Source organism: Lycium ferocissimum, chromosome 5, assembly GCF_029784015.1.
Source record: "Lycium ferocissimum isolate CSIRO_LF1 chromosome 5, AGI_CSIRO_Lferr_CH_V1, whole genome shotgun sequence".
NCBI lineage: Eukaryota > Viridiplantae > Streptophyta > Magnoliopsida > Solanales > Solanaceae > Lycium > Lycium ferocissimum.
The window spans coordinates 29213310-29236931 of record NC_081346.1 but is presented as its reverse complement, the minus strand read 5'-3'; the positions used below and the strand labels follow the sequence as shown (position 1 = coordinate 29236931).

The 23622-nt window shown below is 35.0% G+C and overlaps 3 protein-coding genes across 4 annotated transcripts; all 3 read right to left on the bottom strand.

Annotated features, from left to right (window-relative positions):
- Positions 1–217: 217 nt before the first annotated feature.
- LOC132056656 (AT-hook motif nuclear-localized protein 6) lies at positions 218–5634 on the bottom strand. 2 transcript variants are annotated; one of them, XM_059448941.1, is made up of 5 exons: positions 4721–5617; positions 3236–3303; positions 1513–1644; positions 1114–1275; positions 218–766 (listed from the first exon to the last, which is right to left on the bottom strand). In XM_059448941.1, exons 1-5 carry the CDS (start codon positions 5052–5054, stop codon positions 494–496), a joined length of 969 nt encoding a protein of 322 aa, XP_059304924.1. In that variant the 5' UTR covers positions 5055–5617; the 3' UTR covers positions 218–493. The 2 variants fall into 2 exon arrangements, with proteins under 2 accessions (XP_059304924.1, XP_059304925.1); XM_059448942.1 differs by lacking the exon at positions 1513–1644 and having other exon boundaries at positions 4721–5634.
- An 899-nt stretch (positions 5635–6533) lies between these two features.
- Positions 6534–11367, bottom strand: LOC132056655 (65-kDa microtubule-associated protein 3). The gene is made up of 13 exons (XM_059448940.1): positions 11156–11367; positions 10357–10444; positions 10047–10253; positions 9598–9849; positions 9281–9490; positions 9023–9178; positions 8743–8902; positions 8499–8650; positions 8324–8411; positions 7930–8003; positions 7751–7825; positions 7325–7649; positions 6534–7168 (listed from the first exon to the last, which is right to left on the bottom strand). Exons 2-13 carry the CDS (start codon positions 10426–10428, stop codon positions 6738–6740), a joined length of 2202 nt encoding a protein of 733 aa, XP_059304923.1. The 5' UTR covers positions 10429–10444; positions 11156–11367; the 3' UTR covers positions 6534–6737.
- Positions 11368–15163: 3796 nt separating this feature from the next.
- LOC132057701 (protein YLS7) lies at positions 15164–20793 on the bottom strand. Its single transcript, XM_059450315.1, has 4 exons — positions 20482–20793; positions 19333–20184; positions 18350–18624; positions 15164–15913 (listed from the first exon to the last, which is right to left on the bottom strand). Exons 2-4 carry the CDS (start codon positions 19907–19909, stop codon positions 15164–15166), a joined length of 1602 nt encoding a protein of 533 aa, XP_059306298.1. The 5' UTR covers positions 19910–20184; positions 20482–20793.
- Positions 20794–23622: the final 2829 nt, after the last annotated feature.

Genomic DNA, 23622 nt, shown 5'->3' with positions numbered 1-23622 from the left:
GATCTTTTTAAAGTCAGGTGACATTTTTTAAAATTAAATGAGCTAAATGATTTTTTTTTTAATCTGTCAGCGAAAAGGTATATTCGCACCATTCGTATAACGACAGAAGTATATATGAACCATTTTTTTAACGAGGGTATATTAGCTCTCTCACTAGCAAAGTTAAGTATATTTGTACCTTTTGGTATGTAAGTGGAAGGAACTATAAAATGACCGATGACAAGGAAAGAAACAACCTTAGTAGCTTCCAGTAATCAAATGTCAGAATGACATTCTGCAATTTCATACAATGACTTGGTACATCAACATCAAGTCAATCAGAAAAACAGTGACAAGTGATAACAAGCTCCTACCGGTAGAAAATTCCTATCTTATGACACCTATAAGAAGAGTGATGTCCTAGGTTAAACTAACACAAATTATGCCCTACTGCACCTATCAAAGTCAATTAACAATTAACAATAAGGTTACAACAATACAACATCCAGTTCAATCAGGATGATGGGTTCTGCTCTTTAGATTCCTCCCCCGGCAAAGAAATGTTACTTTGTGACGTTGAGATTCTTGAGCTGTATATAGAATTCGCGTTATCCCCGGGAAAAGAAATAGAAGCAGCAATGTTGGGACTTGGCCCAGAGTAAGCTCCGCCAGTTCGTACTTCAGAAATGGGAGGGGCAGGAATAGCGGCAAAAGCAGCATGCTCGACTCTCTGCTTCTTTGGCTTCTGCTCCAGCTGATGACCAGGTATAAAGCTACCGACCACTACCTGATGCACTCAAGATGTTCAGATTAGTTTTGGAAGCTCACTGCCAGACACAAAATGAGGAATCGGTGAAAAAATTAAAGGAAGAAGATATTCAAACTAGCAGTTATCTGTGGGTGCAATTGGTCATTCATAAGATTTGAAGAACTTTCCGGCCAACATGGATGCATATTGCACACAAAGAAAAAGTACAGGAAAAGAGATGGATTATGTTTTTTTGGTGTTGCAACTCCAGCCAATCATCTCCAATTCCACAGATCACAAATAGCCCAAAATGTGACTTGAACAGCTTGTTACCTAACACCTTGTTGGAATAAGAACAACAGTAAGCCAAAAATGTCGGTACTAACCTGAACGGGACCAGCAGCTAGCAACATGCCTGCAAGTCCTCCTCCCATAACCCGACCATCAGGGCCTGAAAGACAGACGCTCATCCCACCAGATCTGCTCTTTGTTACTCCATTATCACTAGGCATAAATGATCCTGTCAGAGACAGAATTTCAAAACGACCCTGCAGCAAACACAGAATCATTAATCATAATTTAGATAAGAAGAAAATGGGAAAGAAGTAGAGTATACTTTTCATGCATGCAGGAAAATTTTCTTTCTTTTATTCAATAGTTATGTGGTGCAATATCCCTGTAAATTGATGAAGCAAATCAAGCGGTGTTATAAAATGTATATGCTGCGGCAAAATCAAGCACATCCATACATGCAAATAAGCATAGTAAAAGTAAATGGCTCACACCTCATAGGTCAAGGTACCACCAGAAGAATTAGGCTGACCAAGTGTAACATTTGAAATTGCACCATTTGCAGCCAGCACGCAAATAGCTCTAGATCCTTGTTGAGCAAATGAAATTATTTTCATGTTGACATCCTAATACACCAAAGTAATCACAAATCATAAAGAAATTGGATTTTAAATATTCCTCACATAAGTACAAACAACCAACGAAATCTCAGCAAAATAACGTTCAAAATACCACTGAAGCCATGTTAATTACTTATCCAGTCAGTTCTAGGATATTGTATCAATCATACTGGCTAGGAAGTAATAATCACAACAAGAATAACTACTAGAACTACCTCTGCCTAACTCATTGTCTTCCCTTTCCTGAAAGATCGAACATTTTGTCAATTTTCTATAAGAAATCTAGGGTTCCTCAGCCTATGATGCCTTAATAACCATGGTGATAATGACCTCATTTCATTCAGCAGTAGGAAGCAGCATGCAACCAGCAAGAAGCTAAGTGCGCAAGAATTACCGCAAAGCAAAAGCCAACATATTTGTCTAAATGCAGCACATGCCCCAACAAAGAGGGCTAGTTCTTGATTTACAAATCATTTGAAGAGATAACATAGAGTTCCATTTACAGGTATCTATGAAACTTTTGTACATCCTAGTCACCTGGTTTAGTGGGAATAGATATTCATACCAGAGAAAATTTCAAATACAGAATCTCATGACATGCATGTGTCATGCAGACCACATAAGATACAGCCATATAATTAATCCTAGTATCCAAGGGTCTAGGCAGCAAACCTAATTTGATTCCTATCATTCAAATAAAGCTCCCTCAGTTGGTGAGGTGAAAAAAGAAAAGGAGGAGAAGGTGAACCGAGAAAGTAGCCAATTTAAGCTTATTACTGGAATTAAAAATACATCTTCTTTTAAAGGAAACGAGGTTCAGTAGATATTTCTTCTTTCAGATCAAATTATCACCATGCAGAATTACCATGTTCCAACAAGCACACTTTATTCAGGTGCTTTCTCCTGAAATACATCAGAAATTATATACCTCATGCCCAAGTCAAATTCAAGAGAAACTTCTTACTTTTCATCAATATATGTTCTCTATATTCTTCACCAAGGGGTGGCATGCGTATTCACTATTTGTCAAATTGCACTACTGTCTGAAATATAGGTCTGACGCCTTTGGCTGACTGACATATATAGCCAAAATCCAAAATATATCTGTAGGGAAGTTCTTTTTTGCTTATTTTCACCTCTTATAGTTTATTCCTTTTTGACTAGTCAAATAGACTAGAGAAATTCAAACTTGACATATAGAATCTTACATTTTCTCAAAGCCATAGTATTCACCTCTTCGTGCTTTATCACTCCTTTCTCTAGAAACACATTGCACATTCCGCCAGCTAAAAGCCATATTTAACCCACTTTCGAATAGTATAACTAGAAGGGGATATGACGTTTTTAAAATTTAGCACTGATGAACTTTCACTAGTTAGGTTAACTGTTCCTTCTATTTCATTTACACCACTATTTGGCTGGATAAGTCAAAAGAAAATTTCGTGAAGCAGTCCATTACATCAGATTAACTTCTCTTGTATCCCTCCCCCAAAATATTTTATATTTATAGTCATAACTCATAGAGGAAAGAAACGGATAGAATTTGCACTGACCATGAAATACAAAGTTTGGTCATCATAATGAAATATCGGCTTACCTCACCAGCATTAACAGTGATCACATGGGGTGTAAAATTTGCGCCGACTGGGTATGCCATCCTCTCTCCTAATGAAATACAAAGTTTAGTAATAGCTTAGACGAAGTTAAACCTTCAAGACACAGGAAACTAAACTTTTAAAGGAAATATCAGCTTCCAACAAGTAAAAATCATAAGCATGATAGTATTATTTTGACTGCAAAACACAAAGAGAACCAGCTCAACGGCAAATTGGAGAAAACTATCCTAAGTTTGACAATGGTTCACTGTCAGGTCTATTAACGGATTCACTTTTTAAAATTTTTTGATAACCTATTAATAGATCCACTGAGGCCCTTCATTTTTGCATGATTATATACGACAACAGTATTACATCTATTAATATGGTGTTAATAACAGAGTCACATCTACTGACAAAATGTCCACGTATATTTGCCTTCAAACTTTAATATACAGCATAATAAACTGAATTTTGTTACTTGCATGCGTTCATTCATGAGAACATATCTTCAAATGTTGCAAAATGATGATAACCCTTTTATTACTCTGAGAGAGTAAAATATCTTAAGAGACATCTTGCCGTAAAAAAAAACAATAATAATAATAATAATCTTGTTGAAATCAAAAATAATAAACGATCAATGAGGTGCTAAAAGAATATTACTTTCATAGGGCCGTGCAAACATATATAAGGTAGATTTACTGGATATCCCATATTCTCTATCGTGAGCATTAGAATGTCTTCTACAATAGTGAATTACAGAATATTCAAAAAGCGTATGTTTTGCGTCAGATCTCATCTATCTGATTACTTAGACAAGAGTGCTGAGTCTTATAACATCATTAGCTAGTATAATTACTTCTACAACTATAACTGAATAAACTGATTTTCAGCTTCTTTTTTTTTTTTTTTTTTTTTGTAAAAAGATGAATAGGTGATCTCACGGGTCAGATTCATCACTTTGTTGTCTTTGTAAAAGTTAATCAGTATCTTCGTTATATGCACTTGGTTATTTGTTCTTATCTCATCTCACAATTATTGGGTAAAGACAGACGGACGTGTCCATTCATATCAATTTAAAAGACAACAAACCAAGTGGTCCACCTGTATTTGGCTCAATGCATCAAGCTGCTTCTCGCCAAGAAAACAAGCAGCTTTAGATGCAGTGAAAAGATTCTCCCCTTTCAGTATCTTCTTCAACATCATATAAATGCCAGGAAATCAAGACCCTTCTTGATAAGAGGGACCCACTCTAAGTTAATTACTTACAACAACACACTTCAATGAACAATGCAGAAACATAGCAAACATATCCACACTCCTAGATTCAGCCTCATACGGAAACATTATTAATCACAACTAATAACTCAACAGCACGAGCCAATGTTTAGAAAATTCTAACCTAAATAAGCAAGCATCAACTATCAAAATTCGATTCAAATTATAAAAAGTAAGACAGACTGGGGGGGGGGGGGCAATATCACCTGGAGTTTCGACCTCAAACTTGTTCTTCTTCTTGATTGAATCAACGGGGCGACTTGTGCTATTTTTCCAAGGTGAAAAATCTGCGGTAAGAGGAATTGAAGCTGATATTGGCATTGGTGACAATGCCACAGCTGCTACTTTACCATCTGGTCCATACTTCCTAGGTCTTCCCCTCCTCTTCTTAGTCTCTTCTGTTACACTCACTGGTGTTGCTGCTACACTAATAAACTCATTATTATTACTTTCAATCCTTGGAGCAACTCTGTAGCTTTCAGAAGCTTCATCACCTTTTACTGTAACCCCAAAACTATTAACTCCTTCTTTCTCCTCCATTCATATACACAATACTTAAATAATCAAAACCCCTCAAACTCCTAATAACTTAAGCCCCCAAAAACAACAAAAAGATCTTCCTTTTTTTTTTTTTTCAAGAACTCAAAACCTCAGAGTAACAAGAGCATAAAAATACAGTCTTTTCCAAATGCTATGTATAACAAGCAAAGTACCAAGAAAAGTACAAACTGAGCAAATCTGCAAATGCTAGAATTAGTTGTGTCTAAGGAAAGATCATCTGACCATGTCAAACTTGTGCAGTGGAAAATCTAATGACTAACTGATATTCTGAACTGTGACACATACTCTGCTATTACTGCAGAAAAAGTACAGAGCTTTAAAAGAAGAAACTAATTTTATGAAAATGGAAAGAAAATATGGACTGGTAATTTTTTTCTATTTCTTGAGGAGTTGGTGAAATTAGGGTTTTTGCAGGAAAAAGGTGAAGGACAAAAAATAAAGTTGAAAATAATTTAAAATTTAATTAAGATATGGGAAAATTAACAATTACTAGCTAATATTTAAATTGAAAATTGAAAGTAGCATTAAATTTTGATTAACTAAATGGTTTGACGTCCGTCTTGGAAATTTAATAAATAAATAAATGATGCTTTTGAAAATGGCAAAGTTAAGTGAATTGAATATAAAAAAAAGCAATAGAAATTTGGGAAAAAGAAAATTGCCATTCCCTTTTAAATTGTGGTTTAATTATTTCAAGCTGTAAAGTTAACGTTGGAGCCATACAAAATTTGCCAATCTCTGACCTGGTCGAAGTCTTTGTCTTTTTAGGTGAATTACAGTTGACCATTCAAACAAAATAAAAAAATGACACCCTTTATTTTTTTAAATAAAATTTTACTGTCCATGCCACTGTGAAGTTTTTGTCCTTGTACTATGGTAAAAAGGAATAACCCTGCGTAGGCAGATCCTAGAGACTGTCAGTGTTCTTATTATGGAGCTTTTATCTTTCCACTTGGGTTGAAGTTGCAAGATTTAATGACAAGGTAATTCGAAAAAGGCTAAAATGTTGAAAATCGAATCAAATCTAAAAACGCAATTTTGCAAGATGTTACTCCAGGTATGACTTATACAAAGCAATTCAAAAAATGCTAAAATGTCACTGTTGAACGTCCCAAGTCCGAAGAGGCAATTGCAAGATATATTATTCCAAGAACCCTGGAATTATGACTTATGAGCCATTATAATTAGTCAAATTGGCAGCACTCTAAAAAAGTATTTGTTTGTTATATACCCCTCCTTGTCACCGTCTTTGTGGGACTTTAGAATGATGTGCAGCACATTTTCTTTTTGGATATGTTGGTGGATGAGGAAGCAAAAGAGCTTATCTGTATGATTGATGTTGAGATAACCACTATGTGGACAAGTAAGGTTTCAGAGGAAAAGAATATATTCTGGGACCAGGGAGTTAAGGTTGTGTCAATAAGCACACAACAATAAATCTAGTGGAGATTCTCAATATGAAAGAGAGACTTCCACTGCTTATCAGTGGCAAATATTATAAAAATCCAGTCCACGTCCAATATTCGTAGACTATGTACATGTTAAAAGAAGCCAATATGAATTGACTTTTTAACCATAGCAAGAAAAGGAATTGACTACCAAATAAGTACTGAAAGCACTAGTTAATGAATTTCTGGCACTGGTTGTTGTTAGACTTGTGTACTAGGAAAGAACAAATCCAAGCCTTCTCTCCTCAAAAGAATACTCAATCTCTTCTGCAATCTTCTCAACAAGCTTGGAATTGTAAGGAACAACAGCATACTGAGCGGGTGTTATAGCCGTCTGCATAGGTGCAGACACAGTTAATGGAGTAGAAGGGACAGGAATTGGTGGCTTTGCTGTAGGAGTTCTGTTCTCTTCTTCTGTGGTATAAACTGTCTTCACTGGAGTAGAGAATGGAATATTGTGGCTACTTGGAAGCGTCTTATTCGCCATCTCAGTGTGCTTTCTATTCAGATCTTCCAAAATGTTAGCTGCATTGGACTTTGATGAATCAGTGGAAGAAATGGGCGAGAAAGGCTTCCGTGTCATTGTTTTCTCTATCTCACCACCCTTCTTCAAAGGAAGTCCAGCAAGATCCAAACCTTTCCTCCCTACACGAACAAGTGTAATATATTAGACTGAGAAAAGGCGAATGCGAATCACAATTGTTTAATACACATCTCACAAAAAGAAAATATGCAAAAATGTGATACCTTTAATTGCCAGAGGAAAGATTATACAAGGAGATAAAATTTGTAAGAAATTACCTGCTGATAAAGCTGGCAATCCATCATCCGTAGAATGATTAAATTGATCTCTTTGATGAAAGAGATCAGATTTCTTTGCGTGATGTGTGTTCGGGGTAGCTTTAGTCGAATGGAGCTCAGGCTTCGGAGTTTGGGTCATTGTTCCTCCAATAGAAAGCTTCGGAGTTTGAAGCATTGTTCCTCCAACAGAAAGCCTTCTATTGGTTGCACCACCACATGACATTCTACGACCCTTTTTGGCACTTTGGTTCTTCATAGGGCTGGGCTTTGAGCCGTAGATAGCCTCATGTTCTGCCATTAATTGCCCCTGAAGTTTCTTCTGGTCCTGAGATAAGATAAATGTGAAGGTTTAAGAGACTGACTCTCTCAATGATAAGCAAACATTTCTAGCTTCAATAAAAAGTCAATTGAGAGTTCAGTTCGTACTCGTTGTCTTTTACGTTCTTCCTCCTTTTCGTGCCGTAAGATGTTATACTCTTCAAGCATAGCCAGAAGACGGATCTAGCATAAATTAAATCAAAAACTTGAGGAAAAATGCTCACGTGTCTGCAACTCATACCAGAAAACTGACATATTATAAAAAGGCAAAAGTGGAGAGTACATACTCCATCATAAGTGAAATCAATTCCTCTCTCACTTTCCCATGCTTTTGTTTTTGATGCCAGTGCGTCTACCATGGCTGTTCAACAACATTAATAAGTTCAGAGATTATTATCAGGCGATATATTTGTTCAACAATTAAAAACTTTGTCCTTCTCAACACTGAAATTTCATCACCAGATCTATGAGAGAAAACATTAACAAGTTTTGATAGAAATGAGACTCCCCAAACAATAGGAATTAATACAAACTGTCAAGAAAGTAATAGTTCAGAGATAACAATTATAACTTTTTTTTTTCTACGCACTGAAATCACCGGATCTATGAGACAATATTATTTCAGATTAGAAATGAGGCTCTCCAGACAAAAGGGACAAACAATCAGGAAGGAACTCATACCTGGAAGCTTATTAACCAAAGTACGAGCTTTCTCAGCACGCTTTAGAGTAAGGTGGGCACCTCGTCCAGCATTGTAGCGATTGTCATCCTGGGCAGGAGTTAAAGGAGACAATTAAGTAATTATGTGTATACTACTTATAAAGCACATGACAATCCAAGTCAAAAGCGAACCAACCCTGTTGTATTCTTCAAGCCAACACTCCTCCTCGCATGCAGCTATCCATTTCTCCACCTTGTCTAATATTTCTTTCCTGCTGAAAGCTTCTTCTTTAACTTGAGCTATTTGGAGCTCAATTTGTTCAAGGATAGAAGCAGCATCAACAGCACCTTCAAGAGAGAAAAGGGAAAAGATCTTGACATTAATCACATATAAAGGTCATAGGCTTAGACGAGGTCCGCTTTCTTGACAAGATAAATACCAGATTCAATAGCTTCAATAGCTACATCCATTGCATTATCTGAATCAGCAACCATGTGCGTTCTTCTGCAGATCTCTTCTAATTCGGACCTCTTCTTTACAACAAGCTCTTTCATTTTGCTTGCTTTCAACTCTTCCAAGCGGGACAATTCTCCCTCAACCTTGATAGTTAAATATTAAGCGTCAGTACCAAGAGTTTCACTCTCAATAGACAAAGGAATGGTCTCGCAGTGGGATAAGGCCAAAATAATTCATCTAATTCTACAATTACTATAACTTACATAATTAATGAATTCCACCGCCAGGATATTTGGCTCCGTTATCTCATGTTCTGAGGCAGCTATCTTACAAGTAACATTCTGAAAAACCTGTTGCTCTTCAATGGGGGTGTCCATCAAATTCCATAGTTCCAACATGGAAGATGCAAGATCTTGCAGCTGCAACAATAAGAAGGTCAACAATGTCTATTGAGCGAGAAAGAATAAAAAATAAAAAAATAAAAAAACAGTCACTTCAGAACAATTTAATCATGTGCATACCCGTTGCATCCTGAGTAACTTAACCTCTCGTAGTCTTCCTATTGCAGCAGCCAAATGTTGGATTGTATCATTACTTATATTCTTTGTTCCTTCAGATTCCCCTAGACTCGGATGAACCTCATTGACAGTATGTTTAAAATCCAAACCAAGAACCAGGCATAGTGAGTTCAAAGTACTTAGGTGGTCCAAAACCTGCTTTAAGCGTTCACTCTGCCGCAAAAGGATAGTAAAAGTCAGTCAAAATAAGTTCTTATTTCATTTGGTAGGGGTGTAGGGATTTGGAAAAACTGAAGTTGGTGCAGCAGAATATTAACCACCTTCTCTGTTTGAAGTGCCTGCAGCTCTGCATGTAATTCCTCTAGCTTTCTTATTGATAAATCACATTCATCTACTACCACAGTAGTAGAAGTACAACCAGTGGGCCTAAATATCTCATCCCTAATCTTCTGTATCTGCTTTGTAACTTCAATGAATTGATTCTTTCTTTCAGATTTCCTGTTGCGCATCTCATCCAATTCTGGAAGAATGGTTCTAAGTTCTGCCTTCAGACCACCTAGGCTCTGATCAGACTGAAAACAAGATTCATAGTAAAATTGATTAATTGTCTTATGCAACTAAAATTAGCATGTAAATCTAATTCGAAATCAACACAAACAGGATATACAGTTACAACTACTGTCTAGAATTACCATCGTAGAGATTTATTAACGAATAACATCTTGTATATGGAAAACTGTAAGGCTATATTTGTTTACATCTTCCTAACCTGCCTAATGTGCACGGGTCTCTCCCCCATTGCAGCACAGATAGCTGCAAGCTCAGCTTCGGAATCAGCAATTGCCTGCCTTAATTGTGCTCTACTCTTGTTTGCTTGATCCACCTTTCTTCTATATACTTCTAGACATTCCCTTTCAAGCTCATAAAGCATTTTGTCCCTTTCAGTATCAGGTTCCCCGACTTCATCCCATAATATCTTTAAAAGAGGAGAAAAAAGAAAACGTTTGAACTGTAAGATTAGTATATCAAGAAAGGATGAACTGCAAACAAGTCAGTAGTGGCTAATTCAAGAAAATTACCTGCAATTCATATAGCAATGTTCCACATGTAGTTTCCATTTGCTGAATTGGATCACTTTGAGCAGCTGTCATCTTAAAGATGCTGGATCTCATAACAAAAATTAACCTTTATAAGATCACTGTAGCATAAAACAAACACCATGGGAGCAATTTCACTGGAAATCAACAGTAACTATTGAACACAAACACTCACTGAAGTGAAACTTAAACCTTTAATAGCCCCTAAACCTTCAATTTCCTGACTCACTGTCCCAGCGCGACAAATTCTGCTTAACAAATCCAGACAACACAGCCAATTCTCTGCTCGAGAATTTCAAAATAATTTACGATAATATAAAGGCTAAACAATATTTTTCACCATGATTATAGTTTAACAAGGTATCCATTTTTTAAAAATTAAAGGTACGAAAAATATTGTTTCGATCAATAAGATGATTATTGTCTAAAAATTTATTTGCTTTATGAAACCCCATAAAAATATTTCTGCCATAAACCCTAAACCCCATGCTAAAACAGACATAAAAAAGTCATAACCAGTTCAATTAAGAATTCCAATGTAACATATGCTACTAAAGCAACAATTATGCTTCAAATCTGTACTAATATGATTAGCTATTGGAATCATCAATATCCCCTAGAGAAACATTCAAATCGAGACCAAATTGATTTACTTTCACTCTTTCTATCATTTAACAAAGGAAGAAAAAGAACAAAAACCCATCCTTTTAGCATCAATTTACACACTTCCCCGATAAATTAAAACATCGGTTAAATTCATGGTAGATCTGAAAGAAAGTACCTGAATCAACAGTGGTGAAGCAATTTGGAATCGAAAAATGAGATGTTTTTGTTCTTTGAAGCTGACTGAAAGATTGTTTAAATTAAATTTTGTGATTCAAATGTAAGCTAGAGAGAGAGAGAGAGAAATGGGGAAGGACAGTAGCCGTTAAAATATGAAAAATTCGACCGTTGAAGATGTGAGCGGATCTATAGTATAATAATAATGACTCATATTTCTTCAGTAACGTTCGACCGTTGCTTCAGTTTCGTCCCTAGAGTTTCTGATGTTTCGGTTTAGTCCTCAATTTGGAGAAAACGGAAATTCAGTCCTCGAGTTTTGAGTTTTATACTGCGGCAAGTGAAATTTTAGTCCACGGATGCTAATTTTGTGAAAAGTTTTACTATGTGTCTCACACAACTGATATTTTTATATACCAAAGAAGAAGGGTAAGATAAGAATAGCAAAAGTAAAAGAGGGAAGATAAGGAGTTGCTGATGTTAGCGTATGAAGAGGAAGGGATAGATAATGATAGTGTGGCTTATCTAGGGGTTCTTCGGCTTACCTGAACTCATACTTCTCTGCCTAAATCATGTATAGTAATGTTTATTTTAAAAAAAAATTATATATATATATGTGTGTGTGTGTTTACCCGACCTTAAAGTATCATTTTTAATTGAGGTTGGAAATTCAAATCTTACGTCTATCTTTTTTTTCTTTTTTCTTTTTTTGGTTGCTTTTTCCGGAATTAGGTGCACCTCTTTTAATGGTTATTGTTGTTACTTCTTGTGTATTTATTAAGTCTTTTTGTTTTTTCTTTCTTTGTTCGTTTGCTTTGTTTGTTCAAAATTTTCAAGCCTAACGCATTGAAATTCATTTTTTTCTTTTCTCAACATAAAATTGCATATAGTCAAACCAAATTTGTATATTAAAGCTAGTAGTAGTTGATGATGTAGTATATAGTCAATAGGTTCAACTGATCCCAATGTATTCAACACGGGGTATAACTATATGTAAAAGAATGCCCTTTAAAAAAATTAATTAATTTTGAACCTATAATTTCAATAACATAGAGAGTTCAATGGTAAGAACGTAAAGATTGAACCGGTCAAATTTATATCCTAGATCTCTCTCTTCGTAATAGTACAACTATCTTCTCGAAATCTTGGATCCGCCTCTATTACAAACGTAAAAGTTCCTTATGAAAAGTAGGACGTAATTGTCACATATACTTCTTTTTTTCTAAATCGTCAATGACTATCCTTTCCAGTTGTTCGTGCTAATTTTTTCATTTGTTCTTAGTTGTATGAAAATAACGTGAATAGAAGTAAGTCCAACGGCAAAATTTGAGCTTTTATCTAGACAATTTTTTACTTAATAAATGTCAATGACTTAGATCAAATCTAAGACCAAACACTACATATTTTGTGAAATTTACTCAAATTTTTATGCAAGGACATATGAGAAAACAAATAAGGGGACCTATGATGTGCTTGGAATCAAAGAGGGAAGGACAAGAAAAGAAAAATGCGAAAAAAGTTGGGAAAGAATTTTTTTTCTTTCTTTATTTGGTTAAAAGAAAAGAATTCAAATGAATTGGAGGAACGAAAAGAATTCAAATGAACTGGAGGAAAGAAAAGAGTTCAAATGAATTGGAGGAGGGAAAAAATGGTTTTATCCATCATTGATTGAAATCTCATGGTCAAGGTAACTTTTGGTAAGGCCAATGGGAAATATGAAATCTCACTGGAAAGGTAAATTTTGGTGTGGTCAAAAGGAGAAATGATTTTTCAATAAGATTTTCTTCTCTCTTAACATTATCCGATGTGTTATGCGTATCCAAATATTTATCTCATATCGATCCAAAGCAAGAATTGCCTTTCTAAGTTTCATTTGTATATTTCTTTAGCCAAACAAAGTAAAGAAACAGCAAATGACTATCCGTTTCATTTCTTTCAATTAAATGCTACAAAATTTGATATTTTAGGTCGATTATGTCGCAAGTATCTTTCCATTCGACATGTTATTTTATTTGATTACTATAATAATTAAATAAGCTTAGAATGATAACTAACATGTTGTCACAAGTTAAAATTACTAATAATATAACGAAATTTTACATTATCAACATATTTAACTTAAATATGATATGTTTCTAGAATTAGCCCCAAATTTGTTGGCGCTGATAACAAAGAGAACTCCCGTGACACATAATAAATTTAGGAAATAAATGGAAAAAAGAAAGTCCGAGACATGAAAAACTAGGAGGAGAAAGAAAAAATAACAAAAAGAAAAAAGAAAGGACTCGAACATGGGAGAAATAGGGAACCCGACTCGAACATGGGAGAATAGCTCCACTTTTACAAGTCCCAACTCACGGGGATGTTACCATGTTATCCCCTACCCCCCACCCCCACCACACACACCCAAAAAAGGGGAAAAATTAAAAAGCACGGCTTTTGAAAGATCTGTCAAAGGTTGAGACCAGTTATAATATATAACGATGAATTGAATATAGTAAAAATCTCAATCTAATGTATGGACTACTTTGACAACATACTTCTCGTTCCTTTTTAATTTCTGGCATAGGGTGAACAAACAAAGTCAAAGAGTTGTCTAGTTCAATAGCTATTTGTCCTTTGCAGTTTTTGTCTATCTTTGGAATGATATCAAACGAAAATTTTATATATTAATTTAGTCAAGATAAAAATAGTTCCTTCGCACGCTATGATAGTAGGTTGGAGGAAATTTTGTTTCTGACCCATGAGTTTTGGTCCTTAACAAAACGTTTCCATCCTAAAACATAAATGGTACTTACCATCTCATCAAAGTCGAATCCAAAATACTTACCATCTTACCAAAACTTTTGGTGGTTTTGAGCCTTTAAGTTCTTGAAAAGTTTCATGTTAGTCTCGACAAAGATAACATTTGTTTGAAAATCAATTGTCCCTTGGGGGTTGAAAAAAAGGAAAAAAAAACATCCGATAAAAATCTTGCAATCGTTTCGGTTATAAGAGAAAAAGTATCTATCTAATGTTGAAAATAGTTCGGAACACAAAAATGAACCTGTTCAAGTCCATTCGCTAAGTAAAATACACTAGATTCATTTTCGAAAACAAAATGGGCGAGTGATTCTTTTTGGGAAAATCAGATGGTTTTCATAAAAACAATAAAAAAAAAAATGGTCACTCGATTTTATTTTTTTTTGCTTGCAAGTGAAGGATTTCTATTTATTTGTAAAGTCTAGTGTATTTTATGTTTTATAATAGTTATAAAATTATCATCCTGCTTTCCTATAACCGCGATGTCTGTCGATTTCGTGATTTGATCGTTTCTTTAATAATGTGTGAAAATTTCATGTATTTAACCAACCCTATGTTATTTTTGTTAACTTATGGCAAACTTAAAGGACCAAAAGTGCATAGTTAAGGGGATACTCTCATAGTTAAACATGTTAACTTGTGGCAAACTTAAGGACAAACTGTTAAGTGCATAGTTAAGGGACTATTTTGAACCTACTATCATAGAGGGACTATCTAAAGTAACTACAAGCTAAACTCCATTCCAGAGAGATAAATAATCTTACCAAAACTTTTGGTGGTACCTGAGCACTCTACTAATTAGAAGTCTCCAAAAGATAACATTTGTTTGAAAATCAATTGTCCCTTTTCGGCAACATCCGATAAAATCAATCGTTTCCACTAAGAGAAAAGTATCTGTCTTTGATGCTAAAGTTTTAAATGAACCTCAAGAGGGCGAAAACCTCATGGAAGGTTTGTATGTATAATAGTTATAAATTAACATCCTGCTCATACGTGAGACCTGTGAAAATTTCATGTATTTCTATGTTATCGGGGAACGTGGATATCTGAACATAGATTACAACCAGCTACAACAAGAGATCTAAAGTAACTACAAGCTAAACTCCATTCCAGAGAGATAAATAATCTTCCCGTAGCTGTGCTGTAGAAGCACCAAAAATGGTTTTAGCAACAACGATCCGCCTCCTCATGAAGCATTGGTCTTCTCTCATGCACCACTCATTGTATCAACAATGCACCAATGCAAGCAGTCTTGTGGAGGGGGCTTACCATCAGGACCTCTTTTTGTGATTTTATTCGGGTCAGGGCTTCGGTAGGGACCCGGATGTCCATCATGGCGGTATGCAAAGACTTGTGTGATATCCATAAATAATAAGGCGGACTTGTTGGATTTCTTCTTAATAGCACGACTGTAACCCGTGAATTGCTTTTCGTGCATTATGTTTGTGAAGCCATTTTCGACCAATTCACCATCCTCTGCAGGCTTCACCTTTCCAGTACATGATCCTCCCGTGTTCCATGCTCCACCCTCATAATGATCAGGTGAAAAGGAGCGAACAATGGTGATACCACTGAATTTTGTATGTGTTGCCATGGCAGTCAGGATGGTTTCAACAGAGATGCCAAAAGCTTCAACATTATTGACTTTCATCTTTCTAGACTTGTCTGGCCACCACAATTGTCCTCCAACAATCTCATTATTCAGAACATAAACGGATTGCTTTGCAAACCAGTGGCCAGAGGAGAGCACAACCACATCAAACTGGGGGATGTATTGCATGAACCCATCATCAGGAACATCTAGGTGGAGCTTAACTACACCTGCTGGAGCGAAATCAAGAGGCCCAGATGTTTGGTTGACAAGCCATGAAGACCATATACGAACGATCATAGTAGATGTGGATCTGAAATAGTAGCGCTGCATTCTTTTGTTCCCGCGGTTTTTTGGAACCTCATACTGTCAAAAAGAGAATAATAAGACACAAAAATTAGATGATGAAGCACAAGGAACCAACACCTGGCTTTTGATAATATGTACATTGGAAGAGGGACAAAGCATGTCTGAAGTTCTGTAATTCAATTCGAAATTCCAAGGGCTTCATGGATAATAAACATTAAAAGGGCTTCATGGATAATAAACATTAAAAGGGCTTCATGGATAATAAACATTCAAAAGGGCTTCAAGGATAATGTTTCCCGTCACAGATTCCAAATGAAATGTAAATAACGAAAAGCCGAGTTAGGATACAGGAACCGCAGTCATTAGATCCTCAAAGTAGAAAAGAAGAAAAAAAGATATAGGGAAAAGGCAGATAAGAAACAATTCTGGAACACTTCACAGGGCACTATAACTCATTACTAAACAGCATTTAGTGGTTGGAACGCCAATTAAGCTACCTCTTAACCAAGAGGATCATATAATTTAAATAAAGCAACATCAATGATTCACCAAGGATAAAGTTAGGTCCAGAAATGACGGGTATATAGACAGCAGAAAGTATATATCAAATACAAATGAATAGTGACTAGATACCAGAGAGCATCTATTGAGTACTTTGTTCATGATCGACATATCCGACCTAGTGAGACCAGAATTAAGGGGCAGGCCCCCCTATCTGCTCCATGTCCACCTTGTCAACCTCTTCCGCTTATCCAACTTCCTCACTAGGCCCCCTTTGACCATCCCATGCCTTAGTTGCCACCATCAACCACGTTATTCTTTTTTCTTTTTAACTTTGCGTAAAAACTATAACTTATAGCCGTATTATTGGATTTGGCACCCTTCTATATCTATTTGTGCTTATATTCGCATAACTGTTTCAGGCAAAAGGTAAAAATGGAAAGTCCATTTAGTCCTCATCGCAAACATCGTACTAAATTTCATGAACCAAAAGTGGGCTCCACTTTTTAATCCCAATTGCACAATCCCAAGTTCAACACTGCAGGAGATTGTAACCAACCTACACTCAGTATGAATAAAATAAACCTTTTTTTTTTTTTTTTTTTGATGACATGGGAACCCGCAGCCGCTAAACTTCGGGTGCGCACAGGGTAAACCCAGCTCCTGTGCAATAGCTCGCAAACCACACAGGAGAGGTAACCCGCACTAGGCAAGCCCGGTGTGACGAGCTCAACCCAGAAGGCAAATCCCTTGTTGTCGTAGGCAGGGGGTTTCGAACCTGAGACCTCTATTATGAAAGCCCCATGCTCAACCAACTGAGCCACCCTTGCAGGTAATAAACCTTTTATAAACAATAGGTAAAAGAACCCAAATTGTAAAAGAGAAAGAAATTACAATAATTCGGCTTATGACACTGACCTGATGAAGTTTCTACCAGCGAAGATGTTCATGGCATAAAAGCAAGCTCACATGTTTTTGTTGATATTTACTAAACTACAGAGTTGAAAAAACTCGAGGTTGTGACTCTCCTAATAGTATAATACAAGCACTCAGTACATTATAGTTGTACTGCTCATCCCATAGGTAAAACTTTAAAGTGAAAAATAGGGAAATGTGACTACAACCTGACCTTGTTTCAGGAGCTGAGAACTTTGACATATATATATGACTCGCTCCGGATCAAAAAGAGTGTCCACTTAGCCATTTGCACACCCCTTAAGAAAATACTAATTCCTAGAAAGAAAATAGGTAATTTGACTAAACTACCCTAATTAAATAGGTATTAGGATTTGATCACATAGCACTTAATAGGGGCGAATCTGGAAAAATAAGGTTAATTCTTTCTTGATTTGATAAGTGGACACTCTTTTTGATTCAAGAACAAAAGGCTAAGTGGACACTCGTTTTGATCCGGAGGGAGTATAACAATATCGATCCTGTTCTATATTTTTCAACTAATGTAATTTTCACTTTCAATGTGTTTGCCTTTGTGTCCCTATTTAAGTTTCTTTCACATTTGAGCCTTTAATTGTAATCCGGCAGAACAGTGGCGGGCCTCACCTAAGCAAGTTCAATTGATGTTTAAAAATGTTTAATTAATGAAATTGCATAAAACACGGAGGCTAGACCATAAACAGAGGCGGTTTGATCATGCACAGGAAAAAACAAGCAGGAAGACAGAAGAACAAAAGAGATAAGGTCCAAGAATTGGATTGAACTTTTAATCTTAAAAAAGAAAGAGAAAGAAATGGCAGCACTTTTTCCTAACTCAAGAAGAGTTTTGAAATTTCATGTAAAAATATAGCTGGTATCTTCAACATAGAAAGAGCAATGAAGTTTTAAGATACTGAAAATCAAAAAACAAGACAAAGTCAAAGGAAATACTGCACAAAGTAACAAAGAGATCAAGATCCAAGGTTACTAAATAGTTGACCGAAGTCACGCTCTAGAATTTCCAAATATACTGTACATTTTAAGGGAGCATAAAGGTACCTGCCAAAGGATACACAGCATTGACTCCATCTGGTTGCGAGCAACTGAGTCACCTATGAAAGCTAAAGTTTTTCCTCTCATTAATTCCAAAAACTTCTTTGGATCAAATCGTGGCAGGTCACACTGAGTTGGTTTCCACCGCCAGTTCTCATAATCCTTATCAGGCCTTCCATTTCCTTGACAGTTCTGCATCTGTGTCAGGACAGGGCAGGAGTCATTTCTGTACAATGGTCCGGACTGATCAGAAATCCATTTTCCATGATATAGATCACATTCTGCAACATTATCAAGCATGTTAAGAGTTACAGAACAGCATCACAAAGAATTGGGTTTAGCAACAAAGTTTGTAACAGCAAGCAAAGAAGTTGAAGCTAAATTCAACTATGAAACAATTCCATTTACAAGAACAAATAAATCTCAAGTCTTTCAACAACTCATATTTTCTCAAAAGACTACAGGAGGGCCGTATTTTATCAGTATGTAAGTGGAGCATCTCTAATGTAGTATTTTGCTTGCAGAAAACTTGCCATCTGTACTATGTATGGTGAAATTCATCTAATAGACTTGCTTAACAGGTAGTTAGAATGAGATTTCAGCAGGATGGAAACTGAAGATGAGGCATTTTGAATAGTGCAGCAAATTGTGTATGTCATTTACATTAGCTACACAAAAAGAAGGAGAAAGAAAGTAGGATATAACACTAGAGAATAAAACTAAGGATGTAAGAGGCTGCAAAGTACATCCGAAGATGTATGATCACCATTAAACATCACCACCCATTAACTTAGTTTGCCTTCAAGCTATCCTGGATTTGTTTGTTTCTTTACATAAGCACGGTTTTTAATGTTCAATTGCCCGCATCAATTTCATGAACGACGAATTTGAATAATAAGGAGAACTAAAAAGCAATTCAGAAATCAAACGAATAAGTACTACTTAGCCCGCAAGATACGAATTTAAAAAGATAAGGATGAAAGTTGAACCTGGATCTAGCTTAGCCTGCTTTATGCTATTGGGTTCAGTAGATGAAGATTTTATGTCCTCTGAATGGGCATCAGAAGATTGAAGAGACCCTTCATTCTTGCTTTCCTTCTGCAAACTAGAATTGTTACTCTCTTCGTCTTCTTGCCTTGACTCAGGATGTGGTTGAACAACAGAATGACTGGATTCTGACAAAACAGGTGTTTGCGTAGAATTCTCAATAATTTCCCCCTTCAAATCTGGCTCTTTCTTTTCGTCTTGAGACTTGGATGTCTGGTCCTTCTCATCCTCAAGTCCTTTGTCATTTTTTCCCACCGCCGTCAAATTATTAAAGTTTGGAGTATCATTAATAACAACATCATCGCGTCGAGGATCAGGAAATGTTACCCCATCCCCAACTAGTGAATGCTGCTGTACACCATAAAAATACTCATGTACTGCAGCCCCAATGGGTTGAGAAACCAGAAATGAGGAAGCAAGAATTAAAAATACAGCAAGGCCTCCTACAGTAGTTACAATAGACAATAATGACTTTGGATAGGACAGCGTGGAAGGATCCTTAGATGAAAAAGAAGCCATTGCTTCTCAAATTTACAGCAAGATCCACACAGAAAACATGGGGTTTTCTACAACAACTGATGTCACTTGGATATGGCTTCAAAACCACAACTCCCAAGCCAAAGTAAACTACAAAAAGATTGAATCTTTTTCCAATTTGAGAGTGTTGAAGCTATCAATTGCCAGAAAATTGGGCCTTCAGAGCAAATTCTGTGGCAACAAATAAATACAACAATATAGTCTCCGAAAACAAATCACTTCCTGAACATCAACTCCATCAAATTACCTACAGAGAACTGAAAATGCAAAGCATAAGCAGAAAGATCAAGACTTTCAACAAATTAAAACAGCAATCCACAGCAAAAAAGAAGAACAGGATTGCAAAAGCACAAAGTAGAAAAAGTCAATCTAGCAAGCAACAACACTTAAATGGGATAATCAATATCAAACTACGAAACAAAAATCCTAAAACACCACCTAAATTTATCCAATTTTCACAGAAATCAAACCACTCGACCCAAAGAACCGTTTTTTACTTACTTTATTTCATTTTTCAAAAGAAAGAATAACAGATATATCCAAGAACAACTAACCTTGGTGTAATTCAATGCTGAGGAAAGCAACCCCACAAATGAATCTTGAAAATTACGAGTCCCCAGCAATGAATACACAAAGTTTTGGAGTAGAATGAAAGTAATGTCAGAAGAATCGTATTGGATCCGATTATGCAAATTACTACTACTATAATTGATATATAATATGGGGATTATTATTAAATTAAAAAAGTTTATAAGATCTAGATGGATCGAATTGGAAATAATAAAACACTTGAGATAAGGGACAGATGAACCAGATGAATCTAATTGCCTAAATACACAGAATTAAGTTGCTAAATGAGATTTGTTGGTATATTTAGAAACCTACTAACAAGCCAAGTGTGGATCCAGGTTAGATACTGCTGTGAATTGTTATTTTCTTGTCTGTGTGTCATGTGTGGTCGTCACAATTAACTTAATTACATTAAATACAACATTTATTACTTATTAACTATGTGTAGACTTTGTTAATCAATAATCATAATTACTCCCAAAGTTTTGAAAAAAACTTTGCATTCTTTACTTTCTTGGTTTGGGGTGCAAAGAAAGGAATGTTACTCTTTATGCGTTGAATTTGTTTTAGGCATGGTAAAGGAAATGTCTATATGTTGTGAATTTGGTAGAAAAGAGAAATTTTGTGAACTTTAGTTAACAAACATATCATTCACTGATACACGTTTTTTATGTTCTTAGAAATAACTAGACGGCGTATGCCCGTGCGCAACACTTTGGATTATAGTGTATCTATGTGTATATAGTTGTGTTTGGATAGTGATAATATATATATTTTATATTGTTAATAAACATACATAAGTTTGCACTGTTTTTATGCATATATATATATATATATATACTATGTTCAAAACACGATTAATATAACATTGCAGTTTGTGCTCCGTATCCAAAACTTTATTATATTAGTGTTTGCTACGAATACAAAGTTGGCAAAAATTTATTAATACTTTTTAAAAGAGAAGACTTGTTTAGAAGGAAACTATTTTCCTCATTTTGAGATAAAATAATAGCAATATTTAAGCACAGTTGATACTTTGAATTTTAATTCGATTAATTTAAAAGTGTAAAATATTTTATTGTTAATGTATGTAGATTGGACCTAAACAATACTTATTATTTTTTATCAAATTTTGATTTGGATAACTCTAATTCAAATTATTAAATTAATTTTACATGTTTAAAACGAAACAAAGTAGAAATTTATTTTTTCTATTTAAACGAAAAACTACTATTTTTTAATTTTTGGTAAATATACTTGGTTTAGCTCATTTTACTTGTCATGTTATCTTTTGCACGGTTTTTTAAGGAAACGTCAATTAGGATTATAATTTGACTAATTTACCTTATTAATTATTTGATCTCAATTTAATATTATTTTTTCTTTTACGACGTTAATCTCTTTTCGCATTTATTTGAGTAAGGAAAAAAATGAAAAAGTAATTAAATTCTATCTTATTTTAAAATGTAAATATTTTAAGTATATTTCTTTTAGTAAACATAACAAATAAATGACATGGCGGAATACAAGAATACTGCTTAAATATCTAGATTAGATCTCAGGCTAATATAAGAAAAGAAAGGAAATTGTATGATTTAGCTACTTAACCTTTTGAAGAAAAACAATAATATGGGGTCCATATTTTTTACTGTGCAATAATTTCATTTGCTCCCACTAATGGGTTGATACACATGTGGCAATGAATCCATCATTATTGACTTAATGGGGATACTTTGAGAATTACATGAATATTGTTTGATTTTTTAATATGGAGTGCACTTTTTTTTTTGATATTGCTTAATTTTTGTAATATGGGGTCCACTTTTTTTTTTCATTAGTTTAGAGATGGTGGAATCCACTTTTTTTTTATTTTTTTAATATTGCTTGGTGTTTTTAGTATGGAGCCTACCTTATTTTTTTTTTTAAGGGTGACTGGTCACAAAGCATGGGTACTATACAGTAGTAATACCTCATTTGTTTTTAAAAAAAATTAACCCCTTGTTCTTTCTAGAATCAAAAGAAGTGAGATAGTTATCCTCTTTGGACCAAAAACAAAGAGATAGTCATATCTTCATAAATTCGTTGAATAACAAAGCTCCTCATAAATTCGGGGACTTCGATATACCCTCCTAAAATATCAAGGAAATATTTAGCTAATTTGATGGAGAGAAAAAAATTATAAACATTTCCTTTCAACAAAGAAATTACTTGAAACTTTCATGTAAAAATTAAAAGTTTGTGCCCGCAAATCTCTTTAGCATTTTGAACTTTTTATCCTAAGGATCTTTTTTTCTTCTTTTTTTTGGCTATGCATTTTTAGTTCTCGCTAATGGTTGTGTTCTGTGATATTTTATGAGTAGCAACGAGAGAAGAACATGAACATACAAAATTTCGAGTTGAAGACATGCTAATTTTGCGTGCTTATATTAATTGCTAGAGATAAGAAATTAGTTCACTAAACATATGTCTATATGTAGGGGTGTACATGGACTGGATTGGTTCGGGTTTTTTCAAATATCAAACCAAACTAATTGTGTCGGGTTTTTAAATTTATAAATCAAACCAAACCAACAAAAGTCGAGTTTTTCAACCTCGAATTTTCTCGGGTTTTTCGATTTTTTTTGGGTTTTTCGGATTCTTTAGATAAAGTCTTCATACAAAACATATGATTTGTGTTTCAAATATTTCTTTAGTCGTAGTAAAATGCAACTATCTAATAAGGTGTGTTTTAAGAAAATAACTTAAAATGTGAGATGAGTTATTGCATTATACTAAAATATTTGACAAAAAAGATAGTGAAATCGCATAAGATCAAGTGAGTCATGTTTTCCTAGGGTGCTCGCATAAGTTCAATATTTTTTCTTTTTGAAAGGTTAAAGCCAAATTTTGTAGTAATTAATGTAATTGTTCCAATTTACTCTTTGGTATATTTTATATTTTGAAAAGTTAAGGAGATAATAGTCAAAATACCCCCCAACGTTTGACCAAAATGCCAACTACACACCTAACCTTTGCGTTGGACCTATTACCCCCCTGGATAATTTTTTTCAGTATTAAAATGCCTTTTTTTGCCGATGTGGACAAGAGCGTGACTACACCGCTCGGTGGCGCGTTATAGCCTTTAA